Source organism: Alnus glutinosa, chromosome 12, assembly GCF_958979055.1.
Source record: "Alnus glutinosa chromosome 12, dhAlnGlut1.1, whole genome shotgun sequence".
Classification (NCBI taxonomy): domain Eukaryota; kingdom Viridiplantae; phylum Streptophyta; class Magnoliopsida; order Fagales; family Betulaceae; genus Alnus; species Alnus glutinosa.
The window spans coordinates 4,318,803-4,340,035 of record NC_084897.1 but is presented as its reverse complement, the minus strand read 5'-3'; the positions used below and the strand labels follow the sequence as shown (position 1 = coordinate 4,340,035).

The window sequence follows — 21,233 nt, the reverse complement described above, 5'->3', positions numbered from 1 at the left end:
GGGATCCGGCTTCCATGCGGTAATTTAAAACTACCCTATGGGTGCTGTAGTGGAAGCTACTGAAAAAAAATTTGCAAATTTTTTAATAAATTTAAAAATTATAAAAATAATAATAATTAAAAATATAAAATATAAAACCTAAAAAAACTAAAGGGGTGGCCGAACCACCCACAAGGGCCTGGGGGTGGTTTCAACCACCCCATATGGTCGATCTGGGGGTGGCTCGGCCTTTGGGGGTGGTCCGGCCACCCCCAAACCCCTAACCTTCTTTTTTTTTTTTTTTTGGCTTTTTAGGGGTGGCTAGACCACCCCCAAAGCCTGTTGGGGTGGACGATCCACCCTTGATCGCCCAAGCCACCCCCTTGGCCAATAATGGGGTGGCCGGCCGTCCCTTTAGTAATTTTTAAATTTATTAAAAGTTTTGCAAATTTTTTTTTAAGTGGAAAACAGTACCGTTTTGTGGAAATTGCAACTAAACTACCGCATGGAAGCCGGATTACCCTAATGCTCCGTTTGTTTCGGCGTAAAATGATTTTCTGAAAAATGATTTCGGCATTTTTCCGGTGTTTGGTAGGGGCGAAAATAATAATCAACCGGAAAATGATTTCTGTTTGACCAAAAATGTTTAGTAAATTTCGGAAAATAATTTACGCTTTTTAAAAGCGTAAATCGTTTTCCGAAGACGCCAGACGCAGTCGATCTATTTTAAACAGCACAATCGACCTTCACGTTCAAGCAGCCGACCACCATCGAAATATTGCCGGTATCGGAATCTGACAACATCCGGTTAATGTCGCCAGAATCTGGCGACGGAATTCGGTCACCTTCGCCAGAATCCGGTCAGCTAGATTCCAGCGACCAATTTGACAGGAATCTGGCCAGAGAGGCCAGATCCCGGTCGGCCCTGGCTAGAGAGGCCGGTTCCCGGCCGGCTCTGGCCAGAACGGCAGGCTGGTTGGGCGGATCTGGCCAGCCTGCCGGGATCCGGCTATCCCAGATTCCGACGAAACTGTCCGGATTCCGGCCTTTATCTCGAATTCTGACTATATTAGCCGGAATCAGGTAAAAATAGTCAGAATCTTGTCGGTCAGTGACTGAATCTCGTCATCGAAGATTTTTATATTATTTTACATTAATATTTTTATGTTGTGAATAAAAATTGATTTTTATAAGTTAATATGATTGAATTAAAATATAAAAAAATATTTGCGATTTTTTGTACGCGCCAAATACCAAAAAATACTTTTGACAGAAAATAATTTCCTGAAAATTGACTTCCCTGAAACCATTTTACAACAAAAACCATTTTAATGTCGAACCAAACAGAGTATAAAACTGAAAAGGCGACTCTTCAATGTCAGTTTGTTTTAATTCTTCGCGAAGCTCAAACACTTCTTACTTCTTAGATTCTAAAGCGCAGGAAGAAGAACAGCCCCGGACGCCATCATTGCTGGATGGAATTTTGACATGTCCAGCTTAATGCCTATCCAACCCACGAGAGGATCTCTTGATGAACAAGAAGTGGTCTAAGACTGAATCGGACTAAACTCGGTGAGTCGACAATGCTTGCTCTTCTCTCTTCAAGACAGGTTCTCTCAAACAAAAGTCGGAGGTCCCAACTGGGTTTTTTCCAGAAAAATGCTTTCTTTATTCTTAAATCATTCACATCGATAGGATTATATGAATCTAAAGAAAAACAAGAAGAAGAAGAACATTCTTTTACAGTGTCTTACCTCATGAACTCATGTGGGTTGTCCCCAAAATCTGCTATTTTAGCATCCCAGAGGATGGACTTTGAGAACCCAGAGAGACCGGACTCGGTGCTTAATCTTCTCAAAGAGAATGGATTCACCAATACCCAGATCTCCAAACTCGTCAGGATAAATCCGCTGTTGCTTTTATCTGATCCCGAGAAGACCCTTTTGCCCAAGATTGAGTTTTTCCTTTCTGTGGGGGTTTCGAGCTCTGACCTCCCTGGGATCCTTTCTTCAAACCCATCTTTGTTCGCAAGAAGCTTAAAGAAACACCTAATCCCCTGCTATGATTTCCTCAAGAGTGTGCTTCTTGTCGAGGAGAAGGTCCTTACAACTTTGAAGCGCTCACCACGGGCTTTTCTATATAATGTGACAAATAATATGGCTCCTAACATTGCACTTTTGAGACAACTTGGAGTGCCTCAATCTGCCATTTCTTTCTTGGTTAGTAATTATCCTTCTGAAGCGTTCACTACGCATACTAGGTTTGTTGAGGCTGTCGATGAGGTTATGGAAATGGGATTCGATCCCTTGAAAACGGTGTTTGTCCTGGCAATCCAAGTGTTATTGAAGATGAGTAAACCAAAGTTGGAGTCAAAGTTGGAGCTTTATAAGAGGTGGGGTTGGTCGAAGGACATGGCCCTCTCAGCATTTAAAAGGCATCCAAATTGTATGCTTTTATCGGAAGAGAAGATCACGAAAGCAATGGACTTCCTTGTGAACAAGATGGGTTGGCCATCTGCTAATATTGCTATTAATCCTGCAGTTCTATTTTTCAGCTTGGAGAAGAGGATAATGCCTAGGTTTTCAGTTATTCAGATTTTACAAGCGAAGGGTTTGGTCAAGAATGATTTGTCCTCAGGATCTTTCATACTACCTAGTGAGAGGTACTTTGTGGAGAAGTTTTTGATCAAATTTCAGGATGATGTTCCTGAACTGTTGAATGTGTATCAGGGTAAGATGGATCTTGTGGAGGTTGGAAGTCAATCTGAGAATTTGTGTGGTGCTAAACAGTTGTAACATTTTGACTTCCAACTTAAGGTATTTCTCGACTTTTAATTCAATGCCAGCTTAACATTTCATACTTACTGGATAAAGTTGTTTTCACCTGGACATGTATTCTCCTAGACAATGATTTCAAATATTGATACATGACATCAATTATTTATTTCAAACAGAATACCTGACTCACGTAGTTGCATATATTTTACTAGTCTCCTACACCTCCGAAAATTGGGACCAAAAAGAAAAGAGTAAAATAGGGATCTTGTTGTTATAAAGGGCATGGTTATTTTTGATGGCTTCAGTTCCTGCTTACAATCTTTTTAATGTTATGGAATATCTTTGATTGACTTCAAAGATATTTTATATTATAAGAATGCCTGTAGCGTTAGGCACCTAACGTGAATACGTGATTGATGGTATATGCTCAAGACACTGGCTTGAAAGGCACTATCCATCAAGCAAATTCACCTTCTTGTCAAGCTGCATTAGGTCAATTACGAGACTTAAAATAAATGGACTCCTCAACACTTTGATTTCTCATAACAAGTCTTCCTCAGAACAGATAGAGAAAAAGGTTGCTTTCTTGAATCTTGAAACCTTCTGTATATAACTTGTGTTTTCTCCCATATCTCTATATATGCAGTTATTTTTTTCTTTGCTTCGATGTATGTAGCTGCTTGACTTAACCATTGGTGACCTGAAATTTGGTGTTGCTAATTTACTTTCTTTGGGTGCATTCTTAAGCTTGATGAGTTTTTGGTTTCAAATTTTATTGTTACTGTTTTTTCTTTTTTGTGTAAGTGCAACTTTTATTGGTATTTACTTATTTTAAAAAAAAAAATAATTATTGGTATTAGTTCTGTCTGTGGATGTTAACGCTTAATGTTTTCAGCCATGATAACTCATCCGTCATATGTTGGCCTTTTCATTTCCACTGCACTGAACTAAATTTCCACCTAGTTGGATGATCCCATTTACTGGATAAATGATATTATTTAACTTGAATCATTGATCTTTATTATACTATCCTCTAATTTTTTTGTACATTATTATTATTATTATTTGATAAGTAAAGGAAATTCATTAAGAGCACAAGGGGTGCAAGCCAAGTACACATGAAGTATGCAAGAGAAAACACCCAACAAATCAAGAATGAGAAAAAAGAGAACAAAAATGTGCATAGCTAGATAATGATGAAGGGCGGTGGTAGAAATCCACTCAAATAGGAATGTAAGAACGCTCCCTTTTCTCTCCTCTCAACTCTCATCTTTCTCTTTCTCTTGCTGCCCTATCGATGGTGCGTGAAAGTGCGTTGAGCTAGGGGTCTGCTACGTTTCGTCATCCAGGATCTCGGTTGTTGTGCGGGGTCAGAGTTTGAGCAACAAAGGTGTGCTTTTGGGTCGCTCTTGTTAGATCATGAAGGGGCTTTGGCTGGTGAGCTTTGTGACTGGGTGGGTTTCTTCTTCGGCGATGGTACGAGTTTCTTCTAGGTTGGCCGTCTGAGTTTGGGTGAGCCTTGAGATGGAAACGAGGTTCTTAGTGGATTCGAAATCTTTTGTGCTCTCGGTTTTGGATGGGGTGTCGATGCTGTGGGTGGAAGAAAAGAGGAATGGCTTCTTCTGTGAGATTCTCCTGAGCAACCAGTGCACCGCTTGGCTAGCGTCGACGATGGAGGTTCTTTTGGGTTTCCCTGGAGATAAAAGAGTTTGTCAAATCTTTCATGGAGGGGACGAAGGTTCTGATCGTGCGTAGAGGTGGGAACAAAGATGGCCGGTTTTTAGAGGCGGGAACTTATTGGTTGGGCGGACGGAGAGGGATTCTTCTGATCACTAAGGGTCGTGGAGGGTGGGTTGGCACAAATTTTTTGGTGAGCTAAGAAAGGCAAAAGACTTTCTTTTTGCTACGATGGGGTGTAGGAGTGGGTCTTCGTTTTCGGCGGAGAAGAAGGGTGGGAAGGAGGAGGGGCCAAGGCTAGGAATGGTTTTGAATAGTATGGGGCCTTCGTTTGCGGAGGTGGTGACGTCGGACTCGGGCCCCGATGCAATGGTGATGCCCATCGTGGGTGGTTTTCCACCGTCGTAAACGGAGGTGGTGCGGTCAGAGCCATTTCGTCATTCTAGGTTGTGGGCTTCGTTGGCATAGCCATGTGCTATTGATATTCTCCCGGCGGTGAGGTCTGTAGAATGTGAGGTTTTGAGATCGGCGGAGGATGATTGCTTTGTGTTGGAGATACCTCCGCTTGATCCGATGGACAAGGAGAAGCTGTTGCGTTCGTTGGGTAAGAAGTTCGAAGCTGGTCTCTCTGCTCGAGGCTCGGCAGGCTCTGCAAGGAGGTCAAATTCGAGTTTGAGTTTGCGTACGTGGAGTAAGTTGCTCGTCAGGTTCAACTTAGTTGTGGGCCGGGCTGTTGGGAAGTTGTCGGGTCAGTCTGTTTGGTTCGGTCTGGGCCACAAGATTAAAGGATTTCATTTGGGCCGGTTCATGCCTAAACCCAAATTCAAAGAGACGAATCAGACGATGGAAGTCTGTGAGGTTACGGGTCCTGTGTCGGACCATGGAGCGGGTCTCGTTTTGTGAAGTGCTTTCAATGTCCGACGGTTGCCCATGGGAGTTCTCATAGGCTGGAGACGACTTCGGCGACTGTTTCTGGGTCTGTCGACTTCCGGGGGTGGGTGTGTTTCTGATCGAGTGGTTGATTCTGTCAAGTTGTCTACATCTTCACGGTTCGTCTTTTCCCCCTTGCCGACACCGGAGATGTTGTCTTCAGTGTCTCTGGATGCTCCTCCGACTTCGATAAGCCCTGTTGTTGGGTTTGGTTCTTTCGGTACCTCTGCCCCTTTGCCAAGCAGCTCAGGTGGTGCTTGTTTGACCCTTCAGCTCAGACCTGAGGGGTCTTCTCAGCCCATCTTCGCCCCTTCACATTTTTCAGGGGCGGTTGAGTTGGGTGAGAAGCTTCGTTCTTTTTTTTCTGTGTCGCTGATATCTAAGCCTTTTCAGAAATACTATCGGAAGGCTAGGGAAGGTCAATTAGTGCAGTTGGATGAGGACTTATTAGCAAAATCTGTGGTAGCAATGATCTCTTACCTATAAAAAAAAAAAATCTGTGGCAGCAATGAGGTTGCTTGTCAGTTTTACAGCTGAGGAAGCAACTGCAATGCTTCCAGTGAAGGTTTCTGTGGGAGTGGCAGATTCCGTGAAAGATATTGTTAATCCATATTTTTCGAAGAAGGGTTTCCTTCAGAGGGGGTTTCTCAGCCCGAGCCCAGCTGTGAAAGTTTATACTTATGCCTCGCATTTAGAGTCGGTTGTGTTGTCATCGACTCTGGATGTCAAGGAAGATGGGGTGATAGGGCTGCCCTTCCCCTTGAGTGGTTGTATCACTCCTATCTTTGAAAAGGGCAATGAATTCAGGGTGAATGATTTGTCCCAATCTCAGAAGTGGTTAGTAGGGTTTGATCTGTCTAGGGAGGTAGTTGTGTGGGAGCAAGGTGATAAGATTTGGGATGGGGAGGCTGGTGATTCCTCGTACCCTTTGGGTGTTCTTCCTCCCAGCATGGCTTTGGATTGGGAGGTGGATAGTGCTGAGGATGAGGATCCGTCCTTGGCGATTCTGGATGCCTTTGAAGAGGACTTTCTTCAGAAAGTTAAGGTTGCACACCCAAAGTCTAAAGGCAGAAGGGAGATTTTGAATTTGTTAAGCTCCATCAACTACGGTGATGCAAGTGCGTCCACTTGGCATAGGAAAGGGAAGGCTCACGTGTGATAGCGGGGAGTGCTTCTTGAGGGTTCGGGTTTGCGGGTTTTTTTTTTTTTTTTTTTTTTTTCTCTTTCTTTCTTTCTTTTTGTGGGCTACTCCTTGTGGGTTTTGAGTTAAGGGCTTAGGTCCTTGTGGGTTTGATTGGGTTCTTTTTGTGGGCTGGTTTGGTTGTTTTTGTGTATACTCCATGTATACTTAGGGACGCTTTACGCTTTTTAATAAAACATTTATTACTTATCCCAAAAAAAAAAAAAGGAATGTAAGAAAACAAGTTTGTAGATCCGAGGTCGTTCTCTCATGATCCTCGAATCTTCGAGCATTATCTGCTTGTGGGTCTCCTTTTTATTTTTTTGGGCTGGTTTAGTGGTTCCTATGTATACTTCTTGTGTACTTAGGGGCGCCTTACGCTTTGTTTTAATAAAAGTTTTATTACTTATAAAAAAAAAAAATATTATCTCCAAATGTATCAAATTAGAAAGGAAGGAATTGCATTCCAAACAAAATTGATATCATTCTAGCCGACCCTTCTTTTCCAACTCGCCAAAAGATCCACCACCCATCTAGGCATAACCCACTCTACCCCAAACAACTGAAAAACCATAATCCACAGCTCTCTTGTAGCCTCACAATGAAGAAGAATATGATTCAGGGTTTCCTCACTTTTTTTACACATACAGTACCAATCTATCACTATGATGTGAGGCTTGCAGAGATTATCCAAAGTGAGAGTTTTCCTAAGGGAAGCTGTCTAAGTGAAGAAGGCCAACCTCTCAAGAGGGTCTTCATTGTCCAAATGCTCACCATTAGGGAGAACTTTGTAAAAGGATTTGACCTCAAAATATCTACTTTTTGAGGGCGTCCAACATAGTCTGTGCTCGCCTACCCGACCTACCTTACTGGAATACAAAACATTAAAGAAAGAGGAGACATAGTCCACCTCCCAATCATGCACCAACCTGATGAAGTTAATGTCCCAATAAACCGAATCATTGCTAACACTCCTAAGGTTAGCCACCAAAGGATCGTACACGCCTTGCAAGGCAAACTAACTCTGGAAAAGATTTCTTCAAAAGATGATCTCTGCGCCACAAGTTATGCTAGAACCTAGTACGAGAGCCATCACCCACCTCCAGAGTAGTGAAACTAGAGAAAACATCCCACCCCCTCCTAATGTCTTTTCAAAGACTCACCCCATAAGCTCTCGTAACCCTCTAAATACACCACCCACCCGCCAAACTCTAATACTTCTTATCTGCTATTTAACGCCAAAAGGTCTTTCTCTCCACAACAAACCTCCATAACCACTTACCCAAAAGAGCTTGATTGAAAGTAGTCAAGCTCCTAATCTTTAACCCTTCAACTTGAATAGGAGTACAAACCTTCTTCCAATTAACAAGATGGAATTTATGCTCATCATCCAAACCACCCCAGTGACCCCAAAAAGAATCCCTTTGCAATTTTTCTCACTGATTAGTGACACCAACCGGGATAGAGGAGAGGGAAAGGAAATAGGTATGGAAGTTGAAGAAAGTTCTCTTAATCAACATTACTCAACCACCCTTAGACAAGTAAATTCTTTTCCATCCAACTAGTTTTCTCTCCATTTTCTCAATGATAGAACCCATATAGACCTTGCCTTAGTGGAGCACCTAAAGGGAGGCCCAAATATTTCATAGGCAAAGAGTCCCTACAACCCAAAATAGGAGCCAACCCACTCACATTTGGCACATTACCCACCGCCCACCGGAACCAATTCCAATTTGGCCAAGTTATTCTTCAATCCAGAAGCAACTTCAAAACAAATGAGGACACATCTTAAGTATCAAAATTTGTCTGGAGTCGTTCCACAAAAAATGAGGGTATCATATCTACAAAATGGAGATGGGATACAGATGAGGGTATCATCAGCAATACAGATACAAGATCATCACTTCTAGCCCCCACTGAAAATCCAGAGATAAAGTCATCATTCACAACAGCTGACATCATACGACTTAAAGCTTCCATAACAATCACAAAATTGGGGGGGAGGTCCACGTCTTAGACCCTGAGAGCTTTTGAAGAATCCACTAGGCGTACCATTAATCAAGATGAAGAACTGAACTGGAGATATGCAATGTGCAATATACTTCCTCCTCCTTAACAAATAAAGCAAAAAGTCCGAACTAGCATGATTATAAGCCTTCTCTAGGTCCAATTTACACAAAACCGCTAGCACATCTAATTTGAGATGGCTATCTAGGGATTCATTAGTGATGAGAACCGAGTATAAGATCTGACGCCCTCTGATAAAAACATTTTGAGTAGTGGAAATGATGTTCTCCAAAACAGTTTTGATCTATTTGCCAAGCCCTTCGCAATAATTTTGGAAATTATTATTGTTATTATAATCCTTGAACTTGAATTGTTGTTGTTATTGTTCTTTAAGTTTCTCATACATTTTTTTTTTGTGCGTATGTTTGTGTACTCTGTAGCTCAAAGTACTCAAACATACCACAATGATCATACTCAAATAGGGAAAATAAGATGATTCCTATGGCTGCTCCCCAATAGGGTGGGGCATGAAGTGATAATCCTAGCACATTCCAAGTCTGAATGCCCAATAGACTAGAAAAACTCGAGTTTGGGCAAAAGGGTCTTCTTGGAATCTGCTAAAAGCAGTTGTGGAGAATTTCCTAACTGATTTGGAAAGTTGGGTCTTGATGACTTTATGGTCCCTGAGAAAACTAAGGACCTAATCTGGTCTTTTTGGGGTTTGAGAAAGTACCTTCTGGGCCCAAAATTGCAGCTTCCATGGAGGGCCCACATTATTTTTAGGGACTGAATTTGCTTTATATGATCCTCTCTGGCATTAAAGAACCTAATGGTGACTTGTGGTAATTTGCATCTAGTTTGAACTGAACCCAGTTTGGTGGTTGCTGAGAATAGTGTGTTACTAAGTGAACCTAAAATACTTGCTAATGCAATAGCAAGGTGTTGAATGGAGGATTTGGTGCACAGCAGGAACTCATTGCCATTTGTGTACTAACATTGGGTGTATTATCCAAAATTCGGTGCTTCATGGTGATCATAAACTAATTTTTTTATGATATCTAAGATATGTTGAGGTCAACTTCTTTGATAATTTATAGATTGCTTTCAAAGTGAAGCAGTATCCTCAGGCAATTTATTTTATTAAGACCATCAGTTAAATAGGAGAAAGTTCCTTTGATGAGATGATGCAAAACCATGAATGGCACAAACTTTAAGTCACTTTTTATGCGGGGCACCCTGTTAAGGATACAAGCCTACCACTTCCTACTGCTGAGAACCCCATTCCCGAATCGTCCCCTCCTCCACGCCAATATTCTCCCTGCCAGATATGTGGCAAAACCAGCCACCGTGCGTTGGACTGCTACCATCGCATGGATTTTGAATACCAAGGGCGCCATCCTCCCATGCAACTCACTGCCATGACAGCACAAGCCAATGAAAAATTTGCCACTCAAGACTGGCTAGCCGACTCTGGAGCCAACATGCACGTTACTGCAGAATCTTCCAACCTCACCAATGCCCAACCCTTTGATAGATTCGATACTGTTGGTATAGGCAATGGAGCAGGTTTGCATATTCAAAACATTGGTTCTTCCTTAGTCTGTTCACCTACATCTGCTTTCCATAATTTTCTTCTTAAAAACATCTTGCACTGCCCTAATGCATCAACCAACTTATTATCTATTAATAAATTCTGCAAAGATAATAAATATTGGTTTGCTCTCACTAATGATGATTTTACTGTGAAGGACAACTTGACAGGAACAGTGCTGCTCCACGGTCCCAGTGAAAATGGGCCCTACCCCATCAAACTGGACCCTCACTCCTTCAATAAACGTAGTGGGTTCACTGCCCTCCTTGGTGTCAAAACCAATGACATGGTTTGGCACCAAAGGTTGGGCCATCCCTCTACCTTAGTTTTTCAGTACCTTCTTTGTCATCACCATCTTCGTCTACTCGGTCCAGTCAGTCCTCATTCCGTGTGCGAGTCCTGCCAACTTGGCAAGTCCAAGCAGTTACCTTATTCCGCAGCTTCTAGGGGGTCTACTAAGCCTTTAGAAGTCATTCACTCAGACGTTTGGACCTCACCAGTGCCTTCTTTGAGTGGATGCAAGTTTTACATTATTTTTGTTGATGAATTCAGTCGATTTTCATGGTTGTACCCCTTATTTAATAAAAGTGATGTTCTTTCCTGTTTTATCAAATTCAAATTATTAGTTGAAAATCTATTTGACACCAAAATTAAGTATTTTCAATTTGATAGTGGTGACGAATATACCTCTACTGCCTTCAGACAATTTTTCACTAACAATGGCATTTTTCATCGCCTCACATGCCCTCACACCTCTCAACAAAATGGAATTGCTGAGAGGAAGCACCTCCACATCGTTGAAACTGGTTTAACTCTTCTTGCACAGTTCGGTCTCCCAGCCAAATACTGGGTCGACTCTTTCCTCACATCCGTTTTCCTTATTAACAGATTACCCACCACTGTTCTTCAAAATCAGTCTCCCTTCTCCACCCTTTTTAAGAAGGAACCCGATTACACCCTCCTCCGAAGCTTTGGATGCCTATGCTACCCTCTACTTCGTTCGTATGCTCGCCACAAACTAACCTTTCGAAGCAAACCTTGCATCTTTCTTGGCTATGGAGCCAATCAATGTGGCTACCGCTGCCTTGAACCCCAATCCCAAAAAGTCTACCTTTCCCGCAATGTCGTGTTTGATGAATCCAAATTCCCCTCTAAAAGTCCAACTCCCATTCGTTTGCTGCATTGTCACCACACCTCCAGCAACTTTGATACTCTTTCAACCTCCCCAACTTTCCAATCACCCTCCTTCCCCTCTTTCCTCATCACCACCTCCTATTCCCCCACCAACTCAACCCCCCATTCTTGACTTAGCACCATCCTCTCCCATCGCCCCCACCTTACCTCCTTCTTTGCCAGCCTCCCCAAACTCACCTTCTCCTATTCATCCCAGCCCTGCCTCCATCCCGTCTCCTATTCCTGCCCCACTCCTCCTTCCCAGTAACCGACCCATCACTCATTCCCTTATTGGCTCCTCCAAACCCAGATCATTCCCTGGCTTCACTTCCTTTCTCAGCAGACATCCCTTAGTTACTTTTACCTCTGTCATCCTATCACCTGCACCATCCACCTATAAGCAGGCAGCCTCCAAACCCGAATGGGTTGCTGCCATGACTACTGAATTTCAAGCTCTCTTAACCAATAACACTTGGTCCTTATGCCCTCGTCCCTTACACCACAATGTTATTCGCAACAAATGGGTGTTTAAGGTCAAACAACATCCGGACGGCAATTTCGAACGCTACAAAGCCCGCCTCGTCGCCAAGGGCTTTGGCCAGCTTTGTGGTATTGACTCCCATGACACGTTTAGTCTCGTCATTAAACCCGCAACCATTCGCTTACTCTTAGTCTTAGCTGTTAATTTCAACTGGACCCTCAAACAGTTAGATGTCTCAAATGCTTTCCTTCACGGATTACTCGATGAAGATGTGTACATAGAGCAACCGTAAGGTTTTGTGGACCCCGCCTTCCCTCACCATGTGTGCAAATTGCACAAAGCCTTGTATGGCCTCAAACAGGCTCCTCGGGCCTGGTTCACCCGCCTCTCTCAAACTCTACTAGAAATTGGTTTTTCCAGCTCCCAAGTGGATCCTTCTCTATTTCTATATCACTCTAATGGTTCTCATGTTTTTCTCTTAGTGTATGTGGATGATATTATTGTTACAGGTAATAATGTGGTCACCATTCAGTCCATCATCACCAAATTGCAAGTTGACTTCCTTGGCATCCAAACTTCCCGAGACTCCTCTGGACTACACCTACGGTAGGCCAAGTACATCCAGGACCTCCTCACCTGTGCCAGCATGCTTAACTCCAAGCCTTACAGCATTCCTTGCACATCCGGTTCTAAAATGTCCAGGTTTGATGGAAACGCCCTTCCCAATCCATCTGAATACTGCCAAATCGTTGGAACTCTACAATATGCCATTCTCACTCGTCCAGACATCGCCTACTCCGTCAACCAACTGTATCAGTATATGCACAGCCCCACATCCACTCACTGGACCGCAGCTAAAGAGAGTGCTTTGTTACCTCAAAGGCACCATTGATTTCGGCCTTCGCTACACTCCGGGCTCCCTTCAACTCACCGGATTCTGTGACTCTGATTGGGCTGGTAACCCTGACGACCGCCGCTCCACCACTGGCTTTGGCTTCTTCCTAGGCTCCAACCTCGTCTCCTGGTCTGCCAAAAAGCAACACGTCGTTTCCTGATCAAGCACAGAGGCCGAGTATCGTGCAATGGCCCTTGCCACCTCAGACCTTTGCTGGTTTTGTATGCTATTCCAAGAATTGCAAATTTCACTTCCATCTCCACCAACCATTTGGTGTGACAATTCAAGTGCACTGTCCTTAGCCTCCAATCCAGTCTCACACGCCCGTACCAAACATATTGAAGTTGACATCCATTTCATCCGAGAAAAAGTCACCAACCGCAACATCCAACTTCGGTACATCTCCACTCTTGATCAAGTAGCCGATATCTTCACCAAAGGACTCACTGCTGATTGGTTTTGCTGCTTGCGTGACAAACTTCCAGTCGTCCCTCCCATCAGTTTGCGGGGGGGTGTTAAGGATACAAGCCTACCTGAACCGTCTATAGAACCCCTAGCCGCCACTACAACACCCAAACCCTCTATAGAAACCCTAGCCGCCACTACAGCTCACAAACAAACCCTTGAGCCGTCAGCCTTGATTTAAGGAAGACTTCCTAAACTAGACAACCGAATATCTCCTCCATATCTCACCTACAATGGCTAGCATCCTCTCATTAATTCTACATTAGCCAATGGCTATATTGCCTATGAGGACATGATACTTTTTGCCTTATTTAACCTCTGTAATTATAGCATAGAATTACTTTTGTATAGCATGCCATATACACGGCAGCCTGTAATATCTATATATACTATATTAATATCAAGACCTAAGCATCTAGTTCTTAAGGCTTTTACCCTACTTTTATATTTAGTTTACACACCCAAGGGTGCTCATTCCACACATTGACAAGACAATATTGGAAAAGTGAACTATATGTGTGGTAGAGGAAAGAGAAAAGAAAAGCTCGTAAAGATAGATTGCCTGCATGCACCTGCAGAAGCCTATGACGTTGAAATTCATCTGGTTTGAGATTAATGGCATGTTTTGTAATTGAAATTGGCCCTTTGCTTTATCTTTAGCCAGTTATGCAAATTGATCCAACACATTTAAATTTTGAGCTTTTTCTTGGCTGCAGGTATGTGGCGATATGCTGTGCTTGAAAATTACATGAATATCTTTTACATATACACATAACTTTCACGTGGTCACCAAACAGAACAAAGATAAGAGGCATCTTTTCCATGATGTGAACAGGTGATGAAATGTCCAAAGACGAAAGCGATTTAGAATTGATCGGAAAGATTTCTGGTAAGAGATAATGTTGAGTTTCAAAAGAATTCATTGTGATTCTTTAATAGGGAATATATTGTGGTTACTAGTTATATCATGCGAAATATCACCCAGAATTTGGATAATATACATGAGCTGGGAACCATACCCAATCATTTACCTCCTGTATTTCAACCAAATAATTACTGAATATTGACATGTTGACATGAGTAAAATGATTTTTTCTTTTGACAGAGTAAAATGGTTTTTAAAAGTGAAACGAATTTTCTTATCGAGCTGCTGCACCATGTTTTGAGCCACATTGCTTTGTATATATTGCTTAAACAATTTATGGGACTGTCTAATTTTTCAAGTAATAATCCTATCCCGTTGATTCAATGGCAGCTAATTCTTTTCGCATAAATAGAACCCTTTTGTTGTGATCGATGATCTGATGCCAATACACTTTTCATACAGAATCACACATGATAATTGTTATATTATAACAGGCTTTGTCTACAGTTTAAGGCACTAATCAGCTATTTAACTCGGAGAATATCTCCACCTGTCGAGATGCTAGTTAAGGCACTAATCAGCTAGTTATGAGAGAAAAGTTCCACCAATTTGGATAAGTCCTACAATCCTACTTCTTTCTCCACCTGTCGAGATGCTCCAAAATAGATGAAGTGACGTTCTATGATTGGAAAAAAATTCATCATTTTCTTTTGGTTTAAACTTTTAGGACAACTGGTAATTTGTATGATATTAGAGTAAAGGTCTTGAGTTTAAATTTTGTTTCTGTAATCTATTTCATACTTTAATTAAATATTCTACATGTTAGACTTCACTTATTGAGGAGGAGTTTGAGCCCACACGTGGGAGGAGTGTTAGAATAATAATTAAATGATTAAATTATCAATTTCCTATCAACTTAAGTTTTTGAAACAACTGATAATTTAGAGAGGAACAAAAAGAAAAATATTTACTTACTAAAATGGCCTAGCAAATTAAGGGTTCTAACATAGCACCAATTTTGGGTCTTCTCCAATATGTTTAAATCTTTCACTTTGGCACTTAAGGTAGAGGTGGCAATCTGTGTTTGCATGTTGAGTTGGGGTCTTGTTGAAGTATGAGTATAAGATTATAAGATCTTAGAATTCTTTGCTAATCTGCCTACCTCAATCGTATGGCAGTATGCTTGTATATATAATAACCTTTGAGTTTTATCAGTTCTAGATTATCACCATATGTGATTTACGTCAAGAAGGCATTAACAACCATTTATCCTTATCCCATGATTATAGAGACATAGTGTGTTACAACTCTACTTCTCTATTGTTATTTGATTTGATGGAAGATGATGTTTCTTGATCCAACTCTACAACTCTGGCTCTATCTTGAGTTGATGAGTAGTTTGATCTAATAAAGACTATGAATGTTAATTCTAATTTGACCTATTTAATTAAACCAATTTGACTCATCAACTCTAACTCGCTAATTTTAGTTGAGTTCATGTCGAATTTGTACATCGTATCAAAAATTGGTAGCCGAATTTAAATGATAACTTTGGCATTGAGGCCCATATTCCCACATTTTGCATGTTAATATTCTGATATGCTGCTTGTCATTCCATGAACACCAATAACCTAACGTCACCAAGATGATTGTTGGATACATTTAGATGGCAGTGCGCCACTTGTTACTCCATGTGCAAAATGCCACCCAAGTCATTTTCAGGTAATCATAAAGAGTCATTTGGGAATCCCATATCTTTTTTTTTTTTTTCATTTGGGAATCCCATATCTTTTTTTTTTTTTTTTTTTTTTGAACCTTTAACTCCTGTTCTGTTATTCTATCAACAACTGCATTAATATATATATATATATATATATTAAAAAAAAAAAAAAAAAAAACCTGAATGGGTTCTATAAATAGACATAAAAACTGGGGCTAAAGCTGATCACAGAAGGAAGGCATTCAACTCACCTCACAAGCTTCTTGACACTCACATTTCCTACCGTTTTTAACCTTCACAAAAATGGACACCGTGACGAGGATGGTGGCTGACAAGCCAGTGGTGATCTTCGGCAAGAGCTCCTGCTGCATTAGCCACTCTGTGAAGTCACTCATGTGTGGGTTTGGGGCAAACCCTACAGTTTATGAGCTCGATCAGGCCCCTAATGGACGGCATATTGAAAGGGCGCTGCTGCAGCTGGGATGTCAACCAAGCATGCCGGCTGTGTTCATTGGGCAGGAGTTCATCGGTAGCAGCAAAGAGGTCAACAGCCTCCATCTTAGGAATGAGCTTATCCCACTACTCATAAGGGCCAAAGCTATATGGATTTGGAATAAAAAATAAAAAATTCCACAGGCACTGAACATCTAATGCCAATCAGGCTCCAATAAGTGGTCTTTTGTACATTACAGAGTTTTAATAGATATATATATATATACAACTCTTTTTCTTCCCATTGAAGTGCAACTTGATTTTGAGAGTTGTACTTGGGCTTTGTTTGTTTCTTTTGATGTAAAATGTTTTCTGTTGGAAAATATTTTCAGCGAAATTATTTTTTAAGAAAATGATTTCAATTGAAAATATTTTTTAGTATTTGGCTCATACAAAAAATAGATCGCGGCGGCAAGGAATGAGTTGCTAGAGAGTGTGCGATAAGGTCGGGTATTGTGGGTTGAGAATGATAAGTTCAAACTTGAAAAATGATTTTAAAAAAAATGAAATCATTTTACGTGGCTTAAAAGGAACGGAAATGTTTTCGGTTTGACCAAAATTTTCGATTGTATCAAATACCGAAAAATAGAGATTCATTTTCCCAACAAAAGTTTTCATTACTTTGTTTGGTAGATGTCTATTCTTTTGAATGGTTATTTTAATGAGAATAACTATTCCCTTACGAAGAAGAATAATAGATATTCCTTTAGGAATATATTACATTTTTCAAAAAAAAAAAAAAAAAACTCATTATTTTCTATTTCCTATCAGTAAAATAAAACAATTAAAAATAATAATAATAATAATAAAAACCTTCATTACGTCTGTGGTGGACCTGCGAGGTATTCCGAGGGTGGTGTGATCACTCCTGGAGCATTTCAGGGTGGTCTGTGCCACCCCCGGAGTCCCTGAAGGTGGCCGACCACCCATTGGCATAAATTAATTCTTTGAAAGCATCTGTTCAATCATAAAATGCCTGACTTTCATGAGTTCATCCTGCACAAAGGCAAGACTAAATGGAATAGTGATCCACGTGATGAAGAAGAAAACAACAGCTCATGCAACCAGATGCCTTTCTCTCCACCAAGGTGATTATCATGTGATGGTGACTCGTAAGTGCTAAATTATCTTCTTCGTCTTCTTTTTCAATTATATATCTCAATCTTGAGAACTAGTAAAACTTCTGTTATGTCTTGTGAGCTACATATTTCATGAATCATGCCCATGGACTTGGTGCTAAACATTTTAAGTTGCACCTTTGTTTTGATAAGCAATACAACTAATTAGAGTAGCAAAGGGATACAGCTCAGGTACTGAGTTAGTACGAAAATGAATCGCTAAAGAGAAGGTAAGAATGATGCAGGCCTGTTTTTGAGCAAGTCATCCATAATAAAAATGTCATATGTTGAGATTTCAATATTGGATGAATACAATTTTGGTGGCATTGGTAAGCTTATTCAAAGGGCACAAAGCCATATTTCCTGAGTATTTTCCATTCCAACATCTATTGTGTCAAAATGGGTCGTCAAGAGAAATACAAAAACAATACCCGAGAGCCTTGGTCAAAAGGTCGGTCAATTCCCGTTTGATCGAGTACTGAATCTTACAAAAACCCGAGATGTTCGGTCGCTAACAGATCTAATTAAGCTTGGTTAATCAGAGACTTCATCACAAGAGCTCGTTCCAACGGGACTTTTGTTTATTCAAAAGCGATTTGACAGTTTTGATTTGTTTTGCTTTTTCTAGTAGGTTTGGATTTGTCTTTCTAACTAAAATCACTTAAAACAGCTTTAGCCGTAATTTATGTTATATTTTCTTCACTTATAATTTTTTTTTTTTTTTTAAAAAAACACACACACACAAAAACAATCAATGGTTGAGCTTTCTCATATCTTGCCTCAAATTCGTGTTTTGTTTTTGGTTTAGGAAAGAGTTGTGAATTTTGTGTGTGTTAATTCTGTAACCTACTACATCACGTTGCATCAAAGGACAACCTCTTGTAGTAGGAGTAAGAGGAAACATCAACCCAAAAAACAAGCTAAAACACTTCTAGTAAATATGCCTAAGTGCACGTAAGTATTATTTTGTGTGATATTTATAAAGAAACTAATGTGTGGCAAAAAAGGCAAGGCGGGCCAAATGAGGTATTTTGCTAATGAGGAAAATATAAATCAACATAATAAGGAAAACTTAAATTTCTCAAGGTCGAAGCTTGAGTTTGGAAAGAAGGATTATTGATTTTTTTTTTTTTTTTTTTTTTTTTTCACGGCTAAAACGGACATGGTTATCTATGAAAATGATAGGGGATAAAATTGGTCTTGTTCATCTCTGGAATCTCCAAACCCTGATCCGGGTTTAATCCTGGTGTTTGAGTTCCAGCAGATGCTGTGTGTGTTGTTTGGTTCGTTGGTTGTTCTAAGTTGGAGCTTGTCTTGACGTTGGTTCGTTACGAGTTTTCTTGTGTTTCTTTTTGCTGTTATAGTCTGGTGTGTTGTTAAGTTTGTCTGCTAAGGGGATATGTCCCTTTGCAGCGGTTGGTTCCAGTTTTTACTGGAGATGATGTTTTGCTGTGTTTGAGCTTTATAAAGATTTCAATCATAAAACAAAAATAAAAATAAATAATAAAAAAAAAACCCCGGATATGGTGTGATTGATAAGAACAAATAATATTTGAGCATGAGCTTGGCCTTTAGATGTGTTGATGAAGCATATGAGAATGTGTGCAACAAGACCAAAAAGTTGGACGTGATCTCAGATAGGGTTGAAATCAGGTGCGACATGAAGCCAAATCTGGTCGTGAAACCATATCCGTATACACTTGATGTTTTTTATAATTTTAATGTGCCCTTCGAGGCCCCAAAAAGATAAAAATGGTTTTAAATTTTTTTTTTTCTAAAACAAAAATATTCTTATAAATTCTAAAAAAAAGGAAAAAAAATTAAAAAAAATAATTGTTTATAAAAATTAAAAAGGGAACAAATTAAAATGACCCCTTGATTTTTCAATTTTTTTTTTATTTTTTATATAATTTTTTTTAACAAAATAATTTTTTTTTTTTAAAAAAATTTTATGAATGATATTTTTGTCATTGAAATTGACATTCTTTTGGTAGCTTAAGAAAGACATTGACATAGTTAATAGTTTAGAAACATATTGACAATAAAATAGTAGTTTAATGGAGATAGTGTATTATTGTAAGAAAAATTTAAATGTCTCGTGAAATTGAGCTTGGTTTTCATTGTACAGTATTATTCTGTAAAATCATTTTCATCATGTTAATCATTTGCCATGAAAATATTTTTCAATTATTAGCTTTTCTTGATTTACGTGAAGATAAACCATAACACATTTAAAGAAGACTAATTGGGATAGCACATTAAATGCATGTACTTGGTTTTCGATGTTATGTATTACTATAATTGTTAACTCCAATGGTTGGCCTGATGGTTAGGCTTGTGGCTTTGAGGGAATATTACCCCCCGAGGTCCCAAGTTCGACTCCATACAGTGCAAACAATCTCTTGGGGCCAGCCATCCCAGTTGTGTGTTGGGGGGGGTCTTCGGGCTTCTGTCCATCTGTTGGTGTTTAACCGCTCAATGCCTGGTGTGGCATCGGACATTGAGCCGGGGATTAGTCCTTTGGTCCTGGCAGACAGTAAATGCGCTCGGAATGTTCGACTACCACCTCGGTGGGCCAGTCGTTCAATGAACGAGGTACACTGCAGCTATAGGACCTGGGGGATACCTCGTATCAAAAAAAAAAAAAAAATTATAATTTAGATAATTTAGCAAGAGTTAATTTAGATAACATATATATTGTTACTTCAAATCAAAAGTATTGGAAAACATGTATGACATTCATGTTCATTGTGTTTATCTCAACCAACTTATAGGCACATAAAATTGTAATTCCAACAAAAGTTTCTTTATTATAATGCATCATGGACTATGATGTTTATAACAAAAACTTTAAAAGCATGCCGTATGAATTATCACCATAAAAACATATTTATTTTTATATTTCTGTTTCAAAAGTCTTTATAACATGTACATAAACACTACATAAAAACATGCCACCATCCAAGCATGCAATAACTTAATAAAACCAAACTATTAGCAACTAGAATCAGCACAAACTTTTTTATCATGAGTTTGAATTTTTAAAAATGCATTTGTTTGTCTTCATTTTGCATGATTGCTTGATATTAAAATTGTTTCAAAATATATCACTTTGTAATTTAGTTGTTGGTAAAATAAGTAGATGAAGTCGCGAATTCTTGGGTTATGAAAATTGATTGATCTTTGTTTTGGCAACTCTTGAACAATTGCAATATTGAATTTTTGGCCTAGTGCTCCATGTCCATCAATCCTTGTAGCCTTTAGCCGAATAAAGAATTCTTGCTCTAAAGAAAGCTTTGGTAGTAATGTTCTCCTCCTATTTGCGGGAGAATAGAAGTATGAGAACTTTGATGAATCATAAAAGTAAAAATAAAATGAGAAAAAAAGGAAAGAAAGAAAAGAGAAGATGGTTTAATTTTTAATTTTTTTTAGTTTATATTATAGCTAATAATAGTATGTAAAAGAAAAACGCAAATAATAATAATAATAATAATAATAATAATAATAATAATAATAATAATAAAAATAAAAAATAAAAAATTAATTATTATTTTTTTTAAAAGGAAGAGTGACATAAAATTCGCGTCGATATATTTAAAATAACATAATTAAACAATATTGTATTGTAATTTAAGGAATAGCTTTAATGATGAAAGAAGAAGAAGAAAGACATAAGTATAAAAAGATAATTTCTGTTGAAATAAAGCTCAACATTACTCTTTCATTTTTTTCTGTTCTTTTTATTTTTGAAGTAATCAGAGAACAATAAAACTAAACCTTTCTACCTTGTTTATAGTTTAGTTGAATCACATACAATAATGAAACTTAACAAGTGAGAATATGAACCAAAAATATGTGTACAACAATATGGTAATATTTGATC

The 21,233-nt window shown here is 39.4% G+C and overlaps 2 protein-coding genes across 2 annotated transcripts; both read left to right on the top strand.

Annotated features, from left to right (window-relative positions):
* The first annotated feature begins 1,366 nt into the window (after positions 1–1,366).
* On the top strand, positions 1,367–14,118 carry LOC133883071 (transcription termination factor MTERF15, mitochondrial-like). Its single transcript, XM_062322267.1, has 2 exons — positions 1,367–2,795; positions 13,872–14,118. Exon 1 carries the CDS (start codon positions 1,563–1,565, stop codon positions 2,772–2,774), a length of 1,212 nt encoding a protein of 403 aa, XP_062178251.1. The 5' UTR covers positions 1,367–1,562; the 3' UTR covers positions 2,775–2,795; positions 13,872–14,118.
* A 1,816-nt stretch (positions 14,119–15,934) lies between these two features.
* On the top strand, positions 15,935–16,481 carry LOC133852398 (monothiol glutaredoxin-S2-like). The gene has a single exon (XM_062289150.1). The coding sequence runs from the start codon at positions 16,044–16,046 to the stop codon at positions 16,362–16,364; it is 321 nt and encodes a 106-aa protein (XP_062145134.1). The 5' UTR covers positions 15,935–16,043; the 3' UTR covers positions 16,365–16,481.
* Positions 16,482–21,233: the final 4,752 nt, after the last annotated feature.